The sequence below is a fragment of the Electrona antarctica genome (assembly GCF_951216825.1).
Source record: "Electrona antarctica genome assembly, chromosome: 24".
Taxonomy (NCBI): domain Eukaryota; kingdom Metazoa; phylum Chordata; class Actinopteri; order Myctophiformes; family Myctophidae; genus Electrona; species Electrona antarctica.
The window spans coordinates 16,585,085-16,606,274 of NC_136803.1; the positions used below are offsets into that span (position 1 = coordinate 16,585,085).

Genomic DNA, 21,190 nt, shown 5'->3' on the forward strand with positions numbered 1-21,190 from the left:
GAGAGAGCGAGAGAGATGATCCAGGGTTATGGGATAAAGTTACAGTCGGGTTACAGTAGATGAAACAGTGACAGAAGAAGTGGGAAGAGAATGGCCCGAGAGGGAAGAGAGAGGGAGATGTTCTTTTCTTCTTCTTCTCCCCTCCCAATAATAATAATCATCCACAAAACCTCAGGAACACTTAATCTCAGTTTCCACTCCATCTCTATGTTCATCTCTTTCTCTGTGCGCGTGCGTGCGTGCGTGTCTCTCTCACTCATTAATAACCCATGAAGCTTTTTGCATATACAGCACATAGCTGGACTCTCCTCTCCTCTCCTACCCACAGCGAGCCATATTATGGCTGCCTGTCATTAATTACCCATGGAAATGCTACAGCGCTTTCTCTGCTTTTGATCCCACTGTCAGTCTCCCATGAATGCACTCTCCCCCCACAACTCTCTTTGAGGACACAGGGATTAAGCACAAACAATGTGTGAGGCAATGTATGCAGGTTATTGGTTCAGAAGGACCAACAAGTGTTTCTCGAATGGACATAATGTGAGGACCCAATGCTGTTTTATAGTCAACTAGTATAGATTACCTCATAGAACGCTAAATACTTATTTAACCTCCCTGAGCGCCAAAGGCGTTTTTAACGTGTTATTTAGGGTTCTGTTTAATGAATAATGATAAACCTATAATGTTGGTTTACCGCAGATTAAAGCTCTCGGTCGATCGGCAGCTCCATGTTCGATTGGCTTTCCCTTCAGGCTCAATGCATGGATAAACAGAAAGGTGGGGGCTGAGGCTTTTCGATTCCTTTTTTATGAGCATTCCAGCTCAGATCGCGATGGATGAACAAAGCGACCATGTTTAGTGGCTCAATAGCAACTCCCGGTGACCGCACGTCTAACATATTATTAATGCCTCTAAAGACTCTTATGTAGTTAATAGTCCGCTCTGCGCGACCACCTCCGCCATTACTGTTCGGCGGACCAAGAGGCGGGCTTCTTCTATTGTATTATAATCCCCATAGGGGGATTTTAGATCGGCCTCATATAAGAACTGTGTTTGAAACAAATCATCCCGGCTGTTTCACTCACTGCGAGAAAACGCTAATGTTACTGCTGGCGAATTGGTTACATTTTCGCTAGAAACAGACTATCAAATATGAGTTTTTATTTTTGGACCACAATTCTTATATGAGACGATTTTAAGATGACCCAATTATTCTCCATAGAGACATTACTTCCGCAAACCAGGGGATGAGCGAGTGACGTCAGGACTTTGGCACTCTATTAGACTAGATAAAGGGATGCATGCACATCCTAACAAAAACCTTTCACGTGCTGAACAAGAAATATGTACAGTACTGGAGGAATGGAGCCACAGTGCCAATGAGTTAACCCATTCAGGCCTGACGTCGGAATTTTAAAAAAAAAGTTTTCTAAATCATGACAATTTTCTGAAAGATTTGAGGCACATTTTAACTATTTTTCAAAAATAGCAGACCTACAAGTTCATAGCGCGCCACTCGGTGGCGCGCTATGAGCTTGTAGATCTGCTATTTTTCAATAGCTAAATTATAACAAAATGTTAAAAACACCAAAAGGGGTTAAGACCCTGCGTCTGAGGCCTGGCCCCACTGGTCCAGAAACAAGTGGGCCGAACTGCATTTGACAGGTGGAAAAAGCAGCTTTCGTTCAAATCGTAAAGCCCCCCCCCACCCACATTTGAACGCCAAGAAGGATTCTTGAATGCTTAAAGTTTCCAGAGGAGACGATTTAGAGCCTAGGTTAATCTTGGTGGAAATTAGCTATATATGACACAGCTTTGTCTGCAATTAACTTAAATTTCAATGTTGTCCAATGCAAATATTTTGTCCTCTGAGGGTAATTATCTCTGGGTTGAGGATTAATGGTTGTCTGGGAAGTGGGCCTTTGGTGGGACAGTGTGTATCAACCAGGAGCCTGTGCAAGATGGATTACCAATAAGATGCACTTTTCCTTGACTTCTATCTAGACATTCAAGAACGAGAATAATTTTGCTTTGCCAAGTGCTTTGACAACGCAGTAATCTGTGCTAGTGACACCGATGCTAAATAGGAGTTGACAATGACAAAAAAACATTCTGACCACAGAATCTTAACAGACGAGTTGTACACCAAAATAAGACAGACGCAGACTCAACAATAACTACAACACAATAGACTGTAATTAAAACCGGCAGGCCTCCCTTAGCTTATTCATTGCACAATGACAAGATTCAAATAGCAGACAAAATAAGTCTCAGGTTTGTGACACAGCTGAAGCTTGAACCGAACCGGAGATGATAGAAGCTGTGGGCGAGTGGTGGTGTTAAGGTCACTCGAGGTACTTCCTCTCTGGCAAACAACCATCGTGATACCAACACCCACCACAGCAGCGCTTTACGGCACGACCGTGTCACCGGCTAAGCCAGGCAAACGAGAAGACCGGGTGTGCGGTTACACCGCAGAACCTGAGCTGATGCTAACTGGGCTAGGCATGTGTTTGTTGGCGTGTTCGTCTATCTAGGGACACGCCATAGGTTTAATGTGCTGAAGGGAGGCAGGTGTCGGGGAGGGAGTTTCAACAACCCATTAAGACCTGAAGCCGATTCAAAAAAGGATTCTTCTAAATCCTGACAGTTTTCTAAAAACCTATGTTTCTATGTCAGTGGTGGTTTTTGAGCACTGTGCTCAAACTTTTTCATGTCAAGGATACATTCGCAGATACATTAAGCTTGCGGCCCACTGGCCGCGGGTTGAGTAGCACTGCGCCGTGTCTAAGTCGCAGCGTTGTTCAAAAGGCATGCTGGCTCACTCGGTTGTCGAGAACAGTTTGAAAATGTTCTTCTAACTGTCTGTCAGAAATGGTTGTGGGTATCATGGCTTATCATCATTATGATCCCAGAACTATGGAGACAGCTCCTCTCTCTCTCCTCCTTGGCCGTGCCTGCCTGCACTGTGCCTTGCAGCAACAGTCGGAGAAGCAGAGATTTTGTGGTTGACAGTTTGCAAACTGAGGAAGCTCTAAATGGGTCTGAATAATTGACAGCCTTATAACCTGCCACTTTTCCCTTTTTCTCACGCTAGTTGTTGAGTCTAAACAGTGGTGGAAAGTAACTAAGTGCATGTACTCAACTACTGTACATAAGTACAATTATGAGGACCTACAAATATTGTACTTTTACTCTACTACAATTATTTGACAACTTTAGTTACTAGTTACTTTTGATTATTACCACCAAACATTAACCACTTCAGTCACATTCCAGCCATTTGAAAATAGCCGATCTACAAGCTCACAATGCATCACGACGCATTGTGAGCTTGTAGATTTGAGCTGTGTGAGCTGTCTACTTTTGGTGCTTTAAGTACATTTCGATACCAATAATTTTGTACTTTTAGTACAGTGTTTCCACATTGCAGTATTGGTACTTTTACATTTTAGTACTTTTTCCACCACGAGTCTAAATGCGGAGCAGTGAGTAAGTGTTCCAGCAGCAGCAGGAGGACTGTGGAACAGCACTGGAGATTATTTTGGAGTGGAAGTATGTCTGCAACTTGGTCGAAAGATTATGACGTTAAGAATTTAATTCCCTCATCTGGCCGGTCCAGTTGGTATTGAGATAAATTCTCTCTCATTTCTCCAATTTCCAGAGGGAGTGTGGGCGACTCAGTGATCCCCCTTAGTACTCTTGTCTTTATGGAGACAGAAGGAAAGCTGAGAGACAGTAGGAGAAACAGGACAGACGGGTTCTGGTGAATCCATCCATTTAACCCATTCAGGCCCGACGTCGAAATAATAAATAAAAAAAATCTAAATCATGACAATTTTCTGAAAGATTTGAGGCACATTTTAATGATTTTTCAAAAATAGCAGACCTACAAGTTCATAGCATAGCGCGCCACTCGGTGGCACGCTATGAGCTTGTAGATCTGCTATTTTTCAATAGCTAAATTATAACATAATGTTTAAAACACCAAAAGGGGTTCCCGCCCAAAATGGGTAAAAGACGTAGTGAAATGAAAAATACGTTGAGGACTCTAGCTTTCGCCGGCTGCGGCCGCACTAATAACATTGGGGCAGGCCCGTCTAGAGTTTAACTTTAAATGGACTGGTATCAGTCAAAAGGGAGACATCGAAGAGGAAGGATGGATGGGGTAGGATCAACATATGGAATGTCAGAACAGGTCAGCTCCATATATGGAGATCTAAGGGTTTGAGGTCAGATGTAGATTTGCTGGCCAATATTGATGACATCAGATCTCCATCCCTGATGATGTCACGTGATGTCACACGACGAATGACCATATATGGTCATGCCTGGTGTGACCAAACCGACGGGAAATATGTGATAATAATAATGACATTAGGCACAACCGTAACCACTACACTAGTACCTTTAGGCACAACAATGTTTTGAAAAGTCAAATTTAATCACACCATCATCACCCAAGTTAACTTTATAACTGAACTTGTTGGGTGTTTAGCCAGTGCTGTACCCCAACCCACAGGGCTACTGTACTGTAACTTTGAGCTACCGGTATGTTATAATTATAAAAGTGGGAGGCGTATTGCTCAGTGGTTTAGGGAGCTGTCATTGTGTCTTCCTCTGGAAAGAATCACATATACTTTGAAAAATAAACAAGAGATGTTTGATAAGATATGGGGACGGTTTATCCAGTATATTACGGTTAATTTATCTTATTTAATGGTGGAAACGGAAAATGTTTAATTGTATTCTCTGCAGCTATTTGGTCTTGTGGCCATAAGGACTCTGTTGTTGTTGTTACCAGTCTAAGTGCCCTTATTTTATTTTAATATACTGTATTTATATGTATACACTGTATGTTTGTTTCGTTTTTGTTTTTTTAAGTAATTGTATTGTCTGATGTATTATGTATTATTCTGTTGTATTGTCTGTTTGTAAAAAAGAAAAAGAAAAATGCAATAAATATATTGTTAAAAAAAGAAAAAAGTGGGAGGCAAAGCCGGTCAACAGGTTCCTTAAGTTCAGAGTAATGGTTCCCCTCTTGCCCGTGCATGCAATTGAACAAACAAGCCATCAACAAGAAGCTGTGTCAGCGAAACGCCCGGTTCACGGTTCATCAGCTGACGAAGTGAGACTTTGTGTTGCGGGGGTCAAGAGCGGACGCCTCGTTGGCTTTTAGCGAGAGAGAGAGAGAGGAGTCGTTATGGAGAACGCAGTGCTGAGCCGGGGTTTCCAAGTGACCAACCTCGAATGTCCCTTCGTCTGCGTTTGTGTGTGTGGGGCCCTGCCTGCCATCAGCAATCAGCTGTGAAATAGCCAACCTTTGTGCGCTAGTACGTGTGTGTGTGTGTGTGTGTGTGTGTGTGTGTGTGTGTGTGTGTGTGTGTGTGTGTGTGTGTGTGTGTGTGTGTGTGTGTGTGCACTCCGTTGCACTCCGCTGCCTATGTGGAGTGGCTGGAACTGGCCTGGGATCCTGGATGGATCAGACAGGAGGGTTAATCCTGTCCCTCTCAGGAGGAGGAGGAGGAGGAGATGAAGGGGGGGGGGGGGGGGGGGGGGGGCAGAACAACATACACAAGCACTGACGCAGCTAATCAGACACTCCAGACTCCTGAATCGTCGAAGGAAAGAGAACATTCTCACAGAGACCATCTGTGCACCGCCCCGCTTGTCCGTCATTTATTCACACGGCAGCCATTTAGCTCTTACATCGGTAATCAATCGACCGGCCTTGGTGGATCCTCACTTAGAAGGGGACTAATTTACTCACATTACAAACAGACTCCGAACACCTTGAGTGGTGACATTACAAAGTGACTATGAGCTTATAACACCTCGAGTGGTGCACTGCAGTGGTAGTCTCGCGTTGCCAGACTGTTGCCTCTCGCAATTTCCAAATGCTTCCGTCATACAGTCTGGAGCATCGGAAGCTCTATCATGAGTAAGCGATAAAGCGGAAGTGAAGCCTCCTTCCCCACTTCCGTTTCGTTTACAGTCGCGCAAATGTATCCTTATATAAATATAAATCCTCTAAGCAATGAGCATATATAGCTTTCTGCTTAGCAGAAATGGAAATAAAAAAATGAAAGTAAAGATATATTTTTTTAAATATATTTTCGTGAACGGGAGGTGTGGTTCCAGACTCTATAGCATTCGAAGATTGTGGAGTACTGCAGTGGTGCTAGAATCCTGATGAGAAACAAGCGTATTGATTGTTTTAATTCTAGCATTCTAAATCAGGGAGTGCATTTTAGACCCAATGCATCGCATCAATAACTACCTGGGGAACTAAACTAGAAAACCAGCAGCAAAACTGGCTCCCCACTGGAGTTGACTGCCACCGGAGTGTCCCGGCACAACCTGAAATCTGTGAAACTTCAAACCAGCAAAGCCGACAGATTTATTACAACAGCTGTAGAACTCCTGAATACCTACTCTGTAAAAATCATCAGTTGTCTTCGTTAAAATGTGCAGCTGTTTATTTACTGTTAGTTGTTTAGTGTGGCTTTGCTTAGAGCGCCCGTCAAGACGAGGACATGAACCTGCATGTGTGTGTAAGAAAACACGTGTGTTTCTCCTCCCCCCCCCCCCCCCCCCCACACACACACACACACACACACACACACACACACACACACACACACACACACACACACACACTTCAATCAGAAGAGCTGCTAATCTGGCCTGCTGGGCTCTGAGCAGCTGTCTTGTCTGTCTGATTAACCCCCCTATGGGGTAAGGAAGGCCTTTGTGGGAGGGACGAACGGAGGGGGAGGAGGAGAGGGGTCAGGGGATAAGGAATGAAGCGAGAGGGAGAGGGGAGGGGGAGAATGAGAGAGGACGGATGAGTGGGAGGGATTGGCATGTTCTCGTATACCTACCTACATGCACAGAAACACACACACATGCTTGTTATACAGAGCGAATTCAAAACATCTGTCTTTAACAAGGACAAAAAGAGGTTTAAATTACAGAGATAACGGCTAGGATCATCACACACGAGCCATCTGATGACAGTCCTCCTCTAGTCTTAAAAGTTGCTGACGGGTGACTTTTAGCGCCGGTGACACAGCGTGCGTTGCCTGGACTGGTTTGCCGCTTTGATGTCAACCCACAAGCTCTGGACTGTTGACAAAGTAAATGGCCAAAAGCAGCCGGCAAACAGTTTACGCTTTGCCCAGCGGCACCGAGGTCCCCCCCCCCCCCCCCCCCTCGCCAAGAGTCCTACCCCCCACCCTCCAGCCAAGAGTTCTACGATTCAAACAATCTCCTACACCGCTGCTTAGCATCAGGGTCTCTAATAATAACTGGGGCTGGGCAATTAACCAAAATGAAGGCTTGTATATATAAACAAATTGACACAAATTATTTTTTCATAATGGACTAAATCGGTCTGATTAGCCACTGAACTATTTTTCTATCCATCCAACTATAAATGCACCAAGTCGGTCTGTGTGTGTGTGTGTGTGTAGTTGTAATCCACATAACTCGAGAACCGTTCGCCCCACCACGTGCGTTCCACACCACCACAGTGCCCGGTGTTGAGTCGGTTGGACCCACGGTTGTCCAGAAGCGCCCCAAAAAGGCCTCTGCCCGGGCTCTGGATAGGGCCCCTGCCCAGTGTCCATATATGGAGCTGGCCTGTTCTGAAATCATTCTGATGTCTGCATAAACTCCATATTTGGGCATGCCTGACAAAGAACTCCATATATGGGCATAAACAGGGACACAGACATAATATCTGGGTGGTGCATGCATTTCGAACTTGCATCGTTCCAATACGGGCATGGCTGTAGAGGCTCCAACGGGCACCGCTCAAGTTTTTGGGTTTGAAAGAATGGTGATATTGATTTGAACTTGAAGTCATATCACCCAGCCCTAATGAGAGAGAACGTCCTCCTCGTGAAAAGCAGAGGTGATGGATCGCACTGGCAAGAGTCAATTTCATTTATTATTGAGGGCCGCTAGCCCCTTCTATATACAGGTTTAATGTTTGTCTTAAAAACGCCCCTCACACGATTTTTATTTACTACATAGCAGATGAGAGATGTTTCGGCTATCCAGCCTTCATCAGCCTTGACACTTATGAAGGCTGGATAGCCGAAACGTCTGTCTCATCTGCCAAATCTACAAGCTCTGACTGCTAATTGTGTCAAATGTTCGCCTACGACATGCCCAGAATAGGGTAGGGAAGCTATGGTTCATGAGGTTAACTGCATCTCTTCTTCATCCTGTCCTCAATCCCGGTTCTCATCCCCGCTTGCTTCCTGCACATCTCTCTCTGTACATCTCCACCTCATCATACCGTCTGTTTCCATTTGCACCCGGGCCTCATGCCTTCTGCTTACTTTTCCCCACTCTGGCTTTATCCCTCCTTCCTTAAGAACACACCCACCCTCTCTGCTATCTCTCTCCTTTCTGTCTTTCTCTCTCTGTACCCACTGGAGACAGGATGTTGATACAGACCGAGAGGGCTTTAACTGGGGGCCCCGCTCCGCTTCACACTGCAGGGCCTCTTGTGGTGCAAACAGGAAAACAGGCACACGCTAGGACGCCAGCACCAGAGCCCCTCTTCCTGTGGGGTCAGCCGGCTCATAAAACACCCCACCGCTGAGCAAAGGCTACAATGGGGGTGAATGCGTAGGTATGAGAGACCATTGATAGGGCCATACTCAATAATGCAGCAGGTTATTTAAAAAGCCCCCCCAACCAGCCACAACACCTACTAGTTAACTATCTGTTAATGCTATGCCTTGTCATTTTTTTATCTAATTTTATCATTATAATCTTCTTTTTTTGAAGGAGATTAGGCCTGTAGCAAAGGACTGTTTCGGAACGCAAGGCAATATTCTTTATTTTGCTCCAAGGGCCAGCAACTTCAAAAGTCATAACATTTCTATTAAGGCCCTTGCCTACTCCAAAGCCGTTTGATAAATCCATTCAAAGTCTCCCGCCGTCTCACGCAAACACAATCTGTCTAGATATTCAACAGCAGAAGGTCATCTGGGGTTCCTGTGCCGGACGGCCCGGAGCCGGACACGAAATACGGCGTCCAAAAGTGACGTGTTCTCCTAAAAGTTTTTGGGGGGCTCTCAACATGTAAGGTTATTTGTAGGGGCCATGTACTGTACTGCAGGAGCTCCACAGGTTATGTCAACATGTCCCCAAGAGGGAGGGGCACACCGATCTCTGGCAGTTGAGTTACCGGTATTTGTCTGTGATAGTGATGCTTCTCTCAGCCTACACCGTCCCTGGGAGCTGTTCTTGGGACGGTGCCCTGCCATTGGTTCAGGAGGACAAGAGGGGGATGTGAGGAAGAATGACATCAGCGCTTGACTGTAGCGTAGTCTCTCTCTCTCTCTCTCTTACACTCACACACACACAAGATATACTTATCTTGTGGCAAGTGCCAAAACAGACTGTTATTCACAAATCCCTAGGAAAGATTCTTCTGGACTAGTCATTAGTGATTTTCCACTAAGGGAAATTCATTATAAGAAATGTATGCACAAATAGAAAGACATCTTTAACGAATCCCTAACTTAGGAATGAGTTAAATTAATCACCCAGGGTTTTCCTGTGTATTTCACCCATTCCCAAAACTAAATTGTTCAAAAGTGCAAAATCCAGTAACTCATCTGTGACCGCTGTCCAAATCTTTACTCTTGACGTGAAAGCAACGTAGCCTCACACAACGGCATGGAATGGGACAGCCGTGCTGCAAGCCTGCAACTGTGTTGGAAATGCTTTTGTTTTGGCCTTTGCTCACAGAGCTGAGGCGTCTGGCATTCTCTCCACCCTCTTGGCTGGCAACAATGGCTGTAGTGTGTTAGAGCCTGCGAGGCCTGGGTGTCTCTCTGAGGCTCAGAGGAGGCCTCTCAGACTCACAGAGTTCACTTGACGCTGCCCGTTTACTGGAAGATGAACTATTACGAAAGTTTGACGTGTTGTTGCTCGTCGCCAACCGCCAACCCGGAGCGTCTAGCAGCAAAACATAACTGCGCAACAAGCGTGTGAGACAATCAAAATGACAAGGCGCCAAATTAGCCAATCCTAAGTATGCACAGTGGCACATGTTTAGACCCATACTTGCTTGTTGCGATGGTGGGAGGATAATGTGAGGGAAAATGTTCTGACGAGTACAAGCATGCGCATGGTGACAGAAGTGTCACCTCACAGAACGATAAAATCTGGCTTCGGGGCAACCAGGTGCATGCACTGGTGCGGTTACAACTAAACAGAAAGTCGAGTTTTGTACATCAGACACCAAGCACCTTCCTTTTGTTGCACAGGGACATGAGCCATCCAAGTGCATGCAATATCTATATCTATACTAACTGACTAACAGACAGGCTGGCGGCAAAAAAACACACACAATATGGTCTATTAGATTTAGTTCAGTGATGATCGAAAAACCATATTTGAAATGGATGGGAATTAGCAGTGGAGGACTAGTGACACCATGGAACATGCATGGCTTCTCCTTCGTAACTAATAAAATGGTCTGCAATATGCTGTACTACAATTACAGTTGAGCTGTTTAGCAGACAGATGCTCTTATCCAGACGAGATCAGCGTAAGCATGAACGCTAGTCAACAAACAACAAGGTAAATAAATAGTCACATAGAGTACAAAGTAATGGTTCAAAGAAACTAGAATAATAGGTAAACATCAAAGCTAGCTGTCTAAACTACATGTTATCTAAATAACAGACTTTAACATGTGGTCACATGAGGTCGGGTTTGATCCCCGGCCGGGTCATAACAAAGACTGTAAAAACTAAAAATGGGACCCAATGCCTCCCTGCATGGCACTCAGCATGAAGGGTTGGATTGGGGGGGTCAAATCAACGAATCAAATGATTCCTTCAACGCGGCATGGCTGCGGCTCACCGCTCCAAGAGATGGGTCAAATGTGGAGAACAAATTTCACTGCAGTAACGTGTGTGACAAATACTAGGACTTTGACTTAGAGACTTACCGGTTTAGGCATCTCTACTCCCTCTCCTCCTCCTTACACCAGACAGCCGAGAGGACAAATCCCGTCAGAGCACGGAAACAATACCTGGATCACACAAAGCCATAAGAAAGAGAAAGAGAAACAAGAGAGAGGAAGGAAATTATTGATTAGTTTGTCGTAAGGATCAATAAGGGAGCCAATGAAATCCAGCACACCATGGCCTGTCTAAGCCAAGACTCATTTAGACCATAAGACAGCTGGAATGAAAATGTTGTTACTTAGAAGTATTCACTTTCAACAAAATGAATAGAAAATGAACAAAAAATGAACAAAAACAATGCTGAAAGCAAAATAAGAGAACAAACTTCTGAGTCAACACAGGAAGAAGGAATCGTGTAGGAATTAGATCATCTGAAATGAGAATGCCACAAAAGAAAGACTGTAATCCTATTCCAGCAACTGGTAGCAACTAAACAACGTCACAAAAACATCCCACCACCCTGGGGCAAAAGAGAAACAACTTCATGTCCAAGTCCAACATGCGTTTCCACTTTACTCCGGTAGACATGCGGCAACGATTGGGAGAGAGTGCATGAGAAACGACCTTAACCTTAAATTACTCTGGAAGAGAAAAGTGCATGACAGTCACAGCATAATCTGATAACTTCTGTAACCTGGCAGGCCGAATGGTTGACTATGATTCATCCAAATATAGAACTGTCTCTGTCTGTATGAGACGAGTCCCACTGACAACATGTTTCATATCATATGCCTTCACTTAGCGTCCCTAAACCTCAGTGGTTTTTATATTAAATAGAATAGCATAACATTACCATTATTAAACATGACAAATGCACACACTGATTTACAGCACTCTTGCACACAGACTAGACGTCTAGAATGTACACTGCCAAACATTGGCATAATGCTTGTTAGAATTAAACTGTTAATTATTTCTGTCAGATATTCAATGTTGATACATATTAGGCTAGTAATAATTCAATGCATTCTTGGTTGATAAAGCATGTACTCTACACATTGTTGATATACTGGTCCATTGTAAATAGTTATTTATAAGACTAAATAAATACATCGACTAGGATACATACATACTGTACATTCATACTTTCAGAGTCCCATTGCAGATATTGTATTTAGTGCCATCTAATCTAAGCTTAACTATACTTCTGTGTATGTTTAAACCTTGTTGCTGCAATGACACCGAATTTCCCTCTGGGGGATCATTAAATCCTTGGATGCCATCATGGTAATACAATATGAACGAAAATGTCTCATCTTCCCCTCCATGTACAACTCAATAACATAAATATTGAGGAGGCTTCCCATACAAAAACAAACAAACAAACCAAACAATAATTAACGATGTATTTGTGTGGGTAGCAGCACTACAAACGCCCTGTTCGTGCTTTATAATAATCATAACAAGTACAAGCCCCAAAATGCCTCCCCTCAAACTTAATAAAGTTTGAATGAAGACATGTCGTGCAAGCAGTGCCACCCCACCACATTTAAAAACCCAGAACAGAACAGTGGTTCTCAAAGTTGGGTCCAAGCCTAAGGACCCTCAGGGTTCATTGGGTGGTTCAAAGTAGACCCTTACAGGCAGGTCTGTAACTCTGAGTGTTCAAATGGAACCAAATGGAGCCTTATGGTGGTCCTTCTTGCATTTAAAAGAAAGTTTTGAACACCACCTCCCTAGAATAAACAACACAGGATGTATGCAAACATAGCCATATATCCATAGGATGACCAGATGTCCCACTTTGCGTGGGACAGTCCCTCATTTTCAAGACTTTTCAGGCATCCCACAAATTGAGACTCTGTCCCACATTGTGACTGGCAGGCATCAGTGTTCAAATGCCCTAATAGACAATGGGAGAGCTTTCTGTTGTAAAGCTCTCCCATTGTCTCTTTCCTGCAAGACGTTGTTAACATGTTAAAATAACATGAGAAATATCGTCTAGTGATGTCTACACTGTAGACATCACTAGAGGATATTTCTCATTTTGGTCATGGGTGGTATGGCCGACTTGGTACTGTACAACAGTACAACTACAGTACCAAGTCGGCCATACCACCCATGACCAAAATTAGCATTTTAAAACAAAATGTTTGACTCCAGAGGGGTTTAATAACAAAATGATAGGAAAAATGTCCAGTTGGACTATCCGACTATGGTCGAATACCACTCATAATATAAGACAGTAGTTTTCAACCAGTGGTCCAGGGACCGACCAGTGGTCCAGGGACCAGGGTTCATAACCAAAATGGACCCTTATAGATATTTAACTCTTGAGAGTGTAAAATGAAACCTACAAGAAGTCTACAAAATTAGAGAATGTAGAAGAATTGTTTTTATCAAAGCCTGTTATCTCTCCTATGGTAGCCTACTACATCAATACACCTTCGAATTAAGGACAAAATCTCACCCAACGATACAATATTCAAAGTTTGGGGTCCAAGACTCTAAATGTCATCAAAAGGTGGTCTGTGGCAGAATAAATAATGGGACCTTTATATGAAAATGGTTGAAAACCAGTGATATAAGACAATACCACCCACTTGTAGCAGAGCTAGTAGCCTAAGCATTTACCCGCCTAGAATGAACTACCGTTACATTGCTGAACATGTAATATTAGGACTAGCCTACGTGTCGTTCACACATCCTGATTACAATCGCACAAGAGGACAGAAGACAGCATGTCATCATGAATATGAATGGAGTTCCGAATTCACATAGCCTCTATACGTGTTAAATCAACCGGGGAGGGGGGTAGTTTTTACTGACAGTTTCAAGCGGTGGTCCCCGTCACTCACAAGCCACACGTAACGTTATAGCCCGCGATCAATCATATGTATTGATTAAAAAATGAAGCGACATTGAAAGAAAGCTTGCAGAAGAATCCCCAGGCTTTTACTGCCTTGAGACCGTATGGATCACAGCGGCGACAGGGGTGTCGTTTAAACATAACATAACGGAATAAACCAGCCGTGTTGTTTATAGACTCGGGCGTGGGGTGGGTGGGGGGTTTAAAAGTTTTGAAGCCATGATGAATGAGAAATGTTTGGTCATTAAAAAAGCATCATTCTGTATCATCAAGATCACGAGAGAAAGAGGGCAAACTATATAACTCCGCCTGGAAACCCATCCGCCCAGGTCAAAAGAACTGAAGACGCGTTGAAGATCACATTATTTATAGCCTATTTTACACATTTGTGTTATATATAATAAAGAAAATGTGCGTGTGTGATCCTGTCCTGTGGGGGCCGAACGAACGAACACGAGGATATCCGCTATTGCATCAAAGTTGCAGAGAGAGAGAGAGAGAGAGGGGAGAGAGAGAGACTCACCGCTATTAAAACGTTTTCTCTTTCTGGCTGTTATAGTTGGAACGATGATCCCCACTGGGTTTGGAATTGAAACACAGTTTTCTGCTCTTATTTCATCCGTCCTGGTCGAGACAAATCCAATCCCCCCCCGGGCCGGGCCGCAGGCATGGACGGAAAGCCCCCTCGTAGAGAAGAATGATGATGATGATCCACTAGTGTCACCACCGACCGTTCAGATACAATATGGCTGTCTGAACGCTGCTGGGGCTGGGCTGCCTGGCTAGAGTAGTGTAGTGTAGTGAGTGACTGGGTGGTTGGTTGGTTGGTGGAGAGAGCTAGCAGGGGGGGGGGGGAGGAGAGAGAGAGAGAGAGAGAGAGAGAGAGAGAGAGAGAGAGAGAGAGAGCGAGCGAGCGAGAGCCGCAGGCGTGGTTGGTTCAGTTCAAAAAGTAGAGAGGGGTACGAGGCATGGATGAGGCGCTGCTCAGTGCTCACTGGCTCCCCCTCCTTGCTGCACAGACAGTGCACACTGCAATATTTTCCCTTCATAAAAATGTCTGGGTTTCCGTACGTCGAGGCTAACTGTTTTGTGACTTTGCTTTTTTACTTGCGATATCCGCTGTTTAATTTTCTTGTTATATTGTCAAAAAAAATCTCTGTAGCCTATGTCTAATATTTTTATTTATCCAGCCCTAGGATCTAGCCTCCTAGCATCCTAGGACACCTAGATCCAGCTCTAACCCTAACATGCAATATATTGCTGTAGTTTATCCTATTTTTTATTGAAATCTTTATTTGAATAAGCAATTTAAAACAATATAAACAGAAACGACAGAATAAGTACAAAATAATAAAAAAGCAAATTCAAAAGGAGTGAGAAGAAGCAAAGCTTCTATGACATGTGTAGCCTACAAATGTTCCTGCATGGGCATGCCACTTCTCAAGCCCCTGGTATGGATGGTTTTTAGGCATTCTCCTTAATTCACGTTTTATTGACTGTGTATAATGATTGAGGGGCGCTATAGCCCCTCCTATGTCCAGCTTACATTGAAGACAAAAGTGATGGAGTCTGAGGACGCAAATTGTGATTGGCCAGAATGAGATGATGTATGATGATAAGAGCGCCCCTCACCGTAGGTGCCCTTTGAGAGCGGTTTTGAAGGAGTCAAGGGATTCACATGTCTTAATGACTGTTGGTAAGGCGTACCACATTTTGGTGGAACAAAATAGCCGATCTAGCCATTTACTATTTTGAGTGTGCAACAGCTGCCTAAATCTAACAAAATCACACCCGTGTGAAGTGAGGGGCGCTTTACCAACCCGTATCATCATCATCGCGATATCATAACAACATTCAACTCTGTTCATTGTTAATGGCATTTAATGTTTGTGTAAGCACACACATTAAACTCTGTCCATCATTGTCAAATTTGTCAATGGCGTTTTTAATGTTTGTCTAGGAAAGACAAACATTAAACCTATATATAGGAGGGGCGCCCCTCAAAAACTGCCACTTGTGTTGTGGGGTCTCTTTCTGAGATTGTATAGGAGCTACTGGAGACATTTGGTACAGTTCCACACACTGACACACACGCACCCACGCACACACACACACACACACACACACACACACACACACACACACACACACACACACACACACACACACAGGATCTCCGTGTGTTTGGTGGGAAGTGCCTGGAATGTCTTGATGGCATTCCAGAATCTGACACCGCTCCATAAAGTTGACCAACTTTCAAAATAAATAGAAAATGTTTCATGCTATCTTTGCACCAACTAGCCGACTGTGTGACTGTGGCAGCGGTGGCCGAACGGATAGCGGATAGCGGCGCGGTCTAGATACCGGAAGGTTCCCAGTTCGAATCAGCCGTCCGACACGTTCAAATTACCACCGCTGAAATGCCCTTGAACAAGGCATCAACCACTACGATGAAATGTGTTCTATGAGCAGGGCCTGGCTGGAAACAAGTTCTTGAGCTTAGCCCAGATACCCTGGGTAAATATAGATTTCATTTCATGACTGTCTTTAACATATATGACCAGATTTGACTGAGAGCCTGCCATCGCGCAAATTCCAGCATTATGTTCACAAATCCATGTGATTTAGCCTACATTTAATTGGCACTTATATTTTTACCAATGCTGGACCCTGTAAACAAGTGTAATGCTTTGGTGTCGTGTCGTCCACAGTTAACAGTTTTTGTATTGAGTTGTGCTTGAAATGTACCTGTTGTAATGTCTATATCAATCAATCAATCAATCAATCAATCAATCAATCAATCAATCAATCAATACATATACAGTAGGCCTATATTATTGACAAGATATTCATTAAGTCCTTGACTATTAATTATTACGAGGAGACTTTCCCTCCATAGAGTTAAAGACATTTATTGTTTTTACATGTAAGTCAGCTTTTATTGTTCAAATCGGAATACATAATTAACATTGGAGGGGAATAAAGTTTTAAATATATAGATATTACATTCAAAAGGGCTCAACTCATCAATGCCTTGTTTATGCAATTCATTCCTTTGTACATAGCCCCCTCTTGTGGCCATACTCCACTATTACAAAATTATCTGTAGGCTAGATATCTTCTCAGTTGGTTAATTTAGAAATTCTTGCTCGTGATCACTATCTATAAACTAGCAATACGAAAGACAACCTTGAAAAGTAGTTTTACTCTGCCGTAGTTTTACTCTGACCATGAAGGGGTCTGCCCAAGGATCTCAGGCCATACACCTGCTCATATGGGGTTCAAAGGTCATGTGATGTAGGACAGTGGTTCTCAACCTCTTCCAGCCGTGACCCCCCAAAATAATCTTAATTGAACTGGGGAACCCCCAAAAACAATCATATTTGAACTTGGGACCCATATTTGGGAATGTAGGAGTTGAGGCAATTTTCACAATTTTTTCCTCTCCTCATTGCCAGTTTTTATAGCCTATACCTTTTTGATCATTTGTCTTATAATATTGCCTATATTTTTGAAGGGAACACTCCCTAGTAATCAGTCTCTGTGTCCCACTTTGCTTTTGTCATTTTTTGCTTGTATTTCTGTGTTGATCCCATTTGTGCAAGCCCAAACAGGGAACATATAAGGCCTTTTTCTATTGAGACCTTTCTATTGATTAGCTAGTGAAACCTTACGTACAAATAATAATATGATATGAGCAGATATTGTGATTTGTTTCTGGGAAAAAAATATCTGTGCTTTTTGTCTCCACCAGGCCGAAGGCATGGGGAGAGAGTATGTTTTGCACTCCGTCCGTGTGTGTGCGTCCGTCCGTCCGTCCGTCCGTCCTTCCTTCCTTCCTTCCGTCCGTCTGTTACCAGCTAATCTCCGGCACCGTTGGCCCGATCCATGCCAAACTTTGCACACACACTCTCTGGATGCCAACGACGAACCACTGCCCAAAATATTCCTCAACGGCCTTTTATAGCGCCACCATGAGGCCGATTTAGGCAAAACACATTTCTGTAGATTACTCGTACACATTGTATCCATACATCACACAATTCGGTATACACTATCTCCATAGTCATGTGATCAACACGGATCTGCACCATTTCCCATCTTCCTTCCTGATCCAAGATTCGCTTCCAAAGCTCACATGATTGGTCCGTTTCGAACAAAATGCCACAAATCACAAACACAGTGTGCAATTTCCGTGAAATTATACATGCACATTTCCACTAGGCTGAGGACGACATGACACAATTTATTTTCCAAACCAGCCTCATGGTGGCGCTATAACAGGGCAATTCCTGTTTTTACCTATAACTGCATCGATCTGTGTAGGCTACAACTTTGTATGCGCACTCCCTAGAGGCCATGGAAAAACATTTTCCCTGCATCCCTCCACATCTGCCGGTTATAGCGCCACCATGAGGCCGATTTCTGCAAAACACATTGTTTATATTAGTCGCACAGATTTCATCCAAATCTCATGCAAATCGGTATACATGATCTCTGTAGTCATGTGATCAAGACGAGTCTGTTTGATTTCTCAGATTCTACACTGATTGGCTAAGATTGCCTTCCAAAGTCTTCAGGAGTGGCCCGTTTTGTACAAAATGCTGCACATCCAGAATTCTATCCTCAGAGATGCTATGAGTGATCTGGCTCTGCATTTCCTCAACAAAAAAAGAAAAAGAAAATTGTTGCAAAAAACAAACAAACATGTTTATATTTATATCACTCCTAAACATTTTGCCAAACATCACACACACTCCTATCCTCCTGGTGGAGACCTGTGCCCGGAAGGGCACTTTTTCTAGTTTTCACCTTTTTTCAAATCCTCAATGATGAAGAATCGTGCAGAAATGTAAATACAACACATTGAGCAGGGCAGTGCAGGGAGTTGAACCATGTAAATACAACACATTGAGCAGGGCACTGCAGGGAGTTGAACCATGTAAATACAACACATTGAGCAGGGCACTGCAGGGAGTTGAACCATGTAAATACAACACATTGAGCAGGGCACTGCAGGGAGTTGAACCATGTAAATACAACACATTGAGCAGGGCACTGCAGGGAGTTGAACCCCGTTCCGGTAAACCAGAAGTACGACACCAGTGCCTTCGTTTTTGTGTTGTTGTCATGTACAGGTCCATTCGTTGAAATGTAAAATGTACATTTCAACAGTAAAGTAATATATAAAGAAGAAAAACATAGGACAAAACTAAAATCTTTGAATTACCGGTATTTGCTATGATTTTTTTTAACTTTCTCTTGCTGACCTCACACATTTCATTTGATGATTAATAAAAAAAACAGTGTTGGACCTGTAAGGGTCCATTTGGTTACACGTGCGTGCGTGTCCGCGTGTATGTGTGTGTGCGTGTGTACACGCTTCGATAACCAGTGTCGGACCTGCCCATTTTGTTTCATCTGTACACTCTGAGTTACAGACCTGTAAGGGTCCATTTGGTTACATGTTTTACACTCTCAGAGTTACATTTGGTTAGCATGTGCGTGCATGCCGTCTGTGCGTGTGCATGTGTGTGTGTGCGTGCGTGCAAGTCAAACGCAATTTTTGTTTTCACTGTGAGTGTCCTGAGACATTGAGGTACGCCCTGTGCGATCATGGTATTGGTACGATAACAAATGTTATAAGAGCGAGGTAAGAATTGTGTTCCTGAAGAGAATATCAATGTTGCATTGAAAAGATAGGACAGGACAGTACTCTGGTATAAAGATAGGAGGACAGGACGGTACTCTGGTCGCTTTAAGCGCTGTAGTTCACATTCAGAATGTGTCTGTGGTCTGGTAGTCACATTGTGTGAAAGGCACCTCCCCCCTGCACCACCCAACAAGCAGACTTCCAGAAGATTGAGTCTGTCCTTGAAAGTGCCCTCCAAGAAATATCAAGCTACTACAATACAACCACCTGAAACCCAACCCATCAAAAACCCAACTATGCAGCTTCCACCTGAGGAACCGAGACGCGAAAAAAGAACTGAGCGTCACTTGGGATGGTCAAAAACCTAACCAACCCATGTAACTTGGAGTTACAAGAAACAACTGGAGAACACAAAAGCCACGTTCAACACCCACACCCGTAAAATAAGTGTTTACACACCTCATTCAAGTTGCAGGCAGGCAGGCAGGCAGGCAGGCAGGCAGGCAGGCAGGCAGGCAGGACGAGACAGGCAAGCATGCAGGCAAGCAAGCAGGCCGAGGCAGGCATGCAGGTAGGCCGGCCGAGGCAGCCAAGGGTTAGGGTTAGTCAGCTCAGCCAGGCCTCTCTCGAAAAAAGAATAGCAAATTGTAACAAACAGCTCAGCTCTTCCTTTTTTTGTCTAACCCCCTCCTGTTTTCTACTTTATTGGAATAGCCAGCATTTAAAACAATCTGTTTCCCTCCCTTCTATTTGGGAGACACTTTGATCTAATGCAGTGTTTTCCCAAACTGTGGGTCTCACTCAACTATGTACTTTAAGGTGTATAGGTTTGCTGAAAGCACCTCCACCTCAGCACCTCCCCCGTAAGGAGTACGGACAACCCTCAACCGCCTGAGGACAGGTGTGGGACGTTTGGGTGCAGCCATGCAGAGGTGGGGTCTCACAGACAGTGTCCACTGTGGGGTCTCACAGACAGTGTCCACTGTGGGGTCTCACAGACTGCCCACAGTGGGGTCTCACAGACAGTGTCCACTGTGGGGTCTCACAGACTGTCCACTGTGGGGTCTCACAGACAGTGTCCACTGTGGGGTCTCACAGACTGTCCACTGCGCATGTGGGGATCCACTACAGACTGTGGAACACGTGCTGACCTGCTGCCCCAAATACCGGCCATCGAATGGTGATTGTGGCTTAATTGACCGTCCTAGACGATGACACACTGGACTGGCTTGCTGCAACGGAGCTGAAGGTCTGACATACAGCACGACAGAAGACCATATACAACCACACATATAAATCCCACCCTGAAAAAATGTAATGATAAGAATGTTAAATAAATAGTTGAAATTGCATGAAGCATAAATGGAAAATAAGAATCAGGGTTTTTAGTTTGATCAACCATAATACACTTTGAACATCATCTTGTTATTTTTTTAAGCTGCTCTTAATCTTCTAATCCTTTCATGTAGGTGTTCCTGGACACCCACCCATCTCCTCAGCTGGTCCTCCTGGGGGGACAGAAGAGAAGAGGGTCCACCCATCTCCTCAGCTGGTCCTCCTGGAGTGACAGAAGAGAAGAGGGTCCACCCATCTCCTCAGCTGCCAGTTTCCTGATGAAAAGCTGATCCTGGTTAAGCATCAGCCCTGTCACAGTGACACCATCATGTTAGGCACCGTGGGATGTGTAGGGCATTGATTGATTGATTGAAATATTTATTAACAGTT

At 44.0% G+C, this 21,190-nt stretch overlaps 1 protein-coding gene across 2 annotated transcripts in view; it reads right to left on the bottom strand.

The window, feature by feature from the left end:
* The window catches only part of LOC306917340 (radixin-like), a 45,089-nt gene extending 30,422 nt beyond the window's left edge, over positions 1 to 14,667 (bottom strand). Inside the window, exons 1-2 of one of the 2 annotated variants that reach the window (XM_079495518.1) lie at positions 14,336 to 14,667; positions 10,985 to 11,068 (exon numbers count right to left, since the gene is read on the bottom strand). In XM_079495518.1, the coding sequence (XP_079351644.1) occupies positions 10,985 to 10,996 (12 nt within the window). In that variant the 5' untranslated portion in view covers positions 10,997 to 11,068; positions 14,336 to 14,667. The remainder of the gene's footprint in view (positions 1 to 10,984; positions 11,069 to 14,335) is intronic. The other variant, XM_079495519.1, reaches the window with a different exon arrangement.
* Positions 14,668 to 21,190: the final 6,523 nt, after the last annotated feature.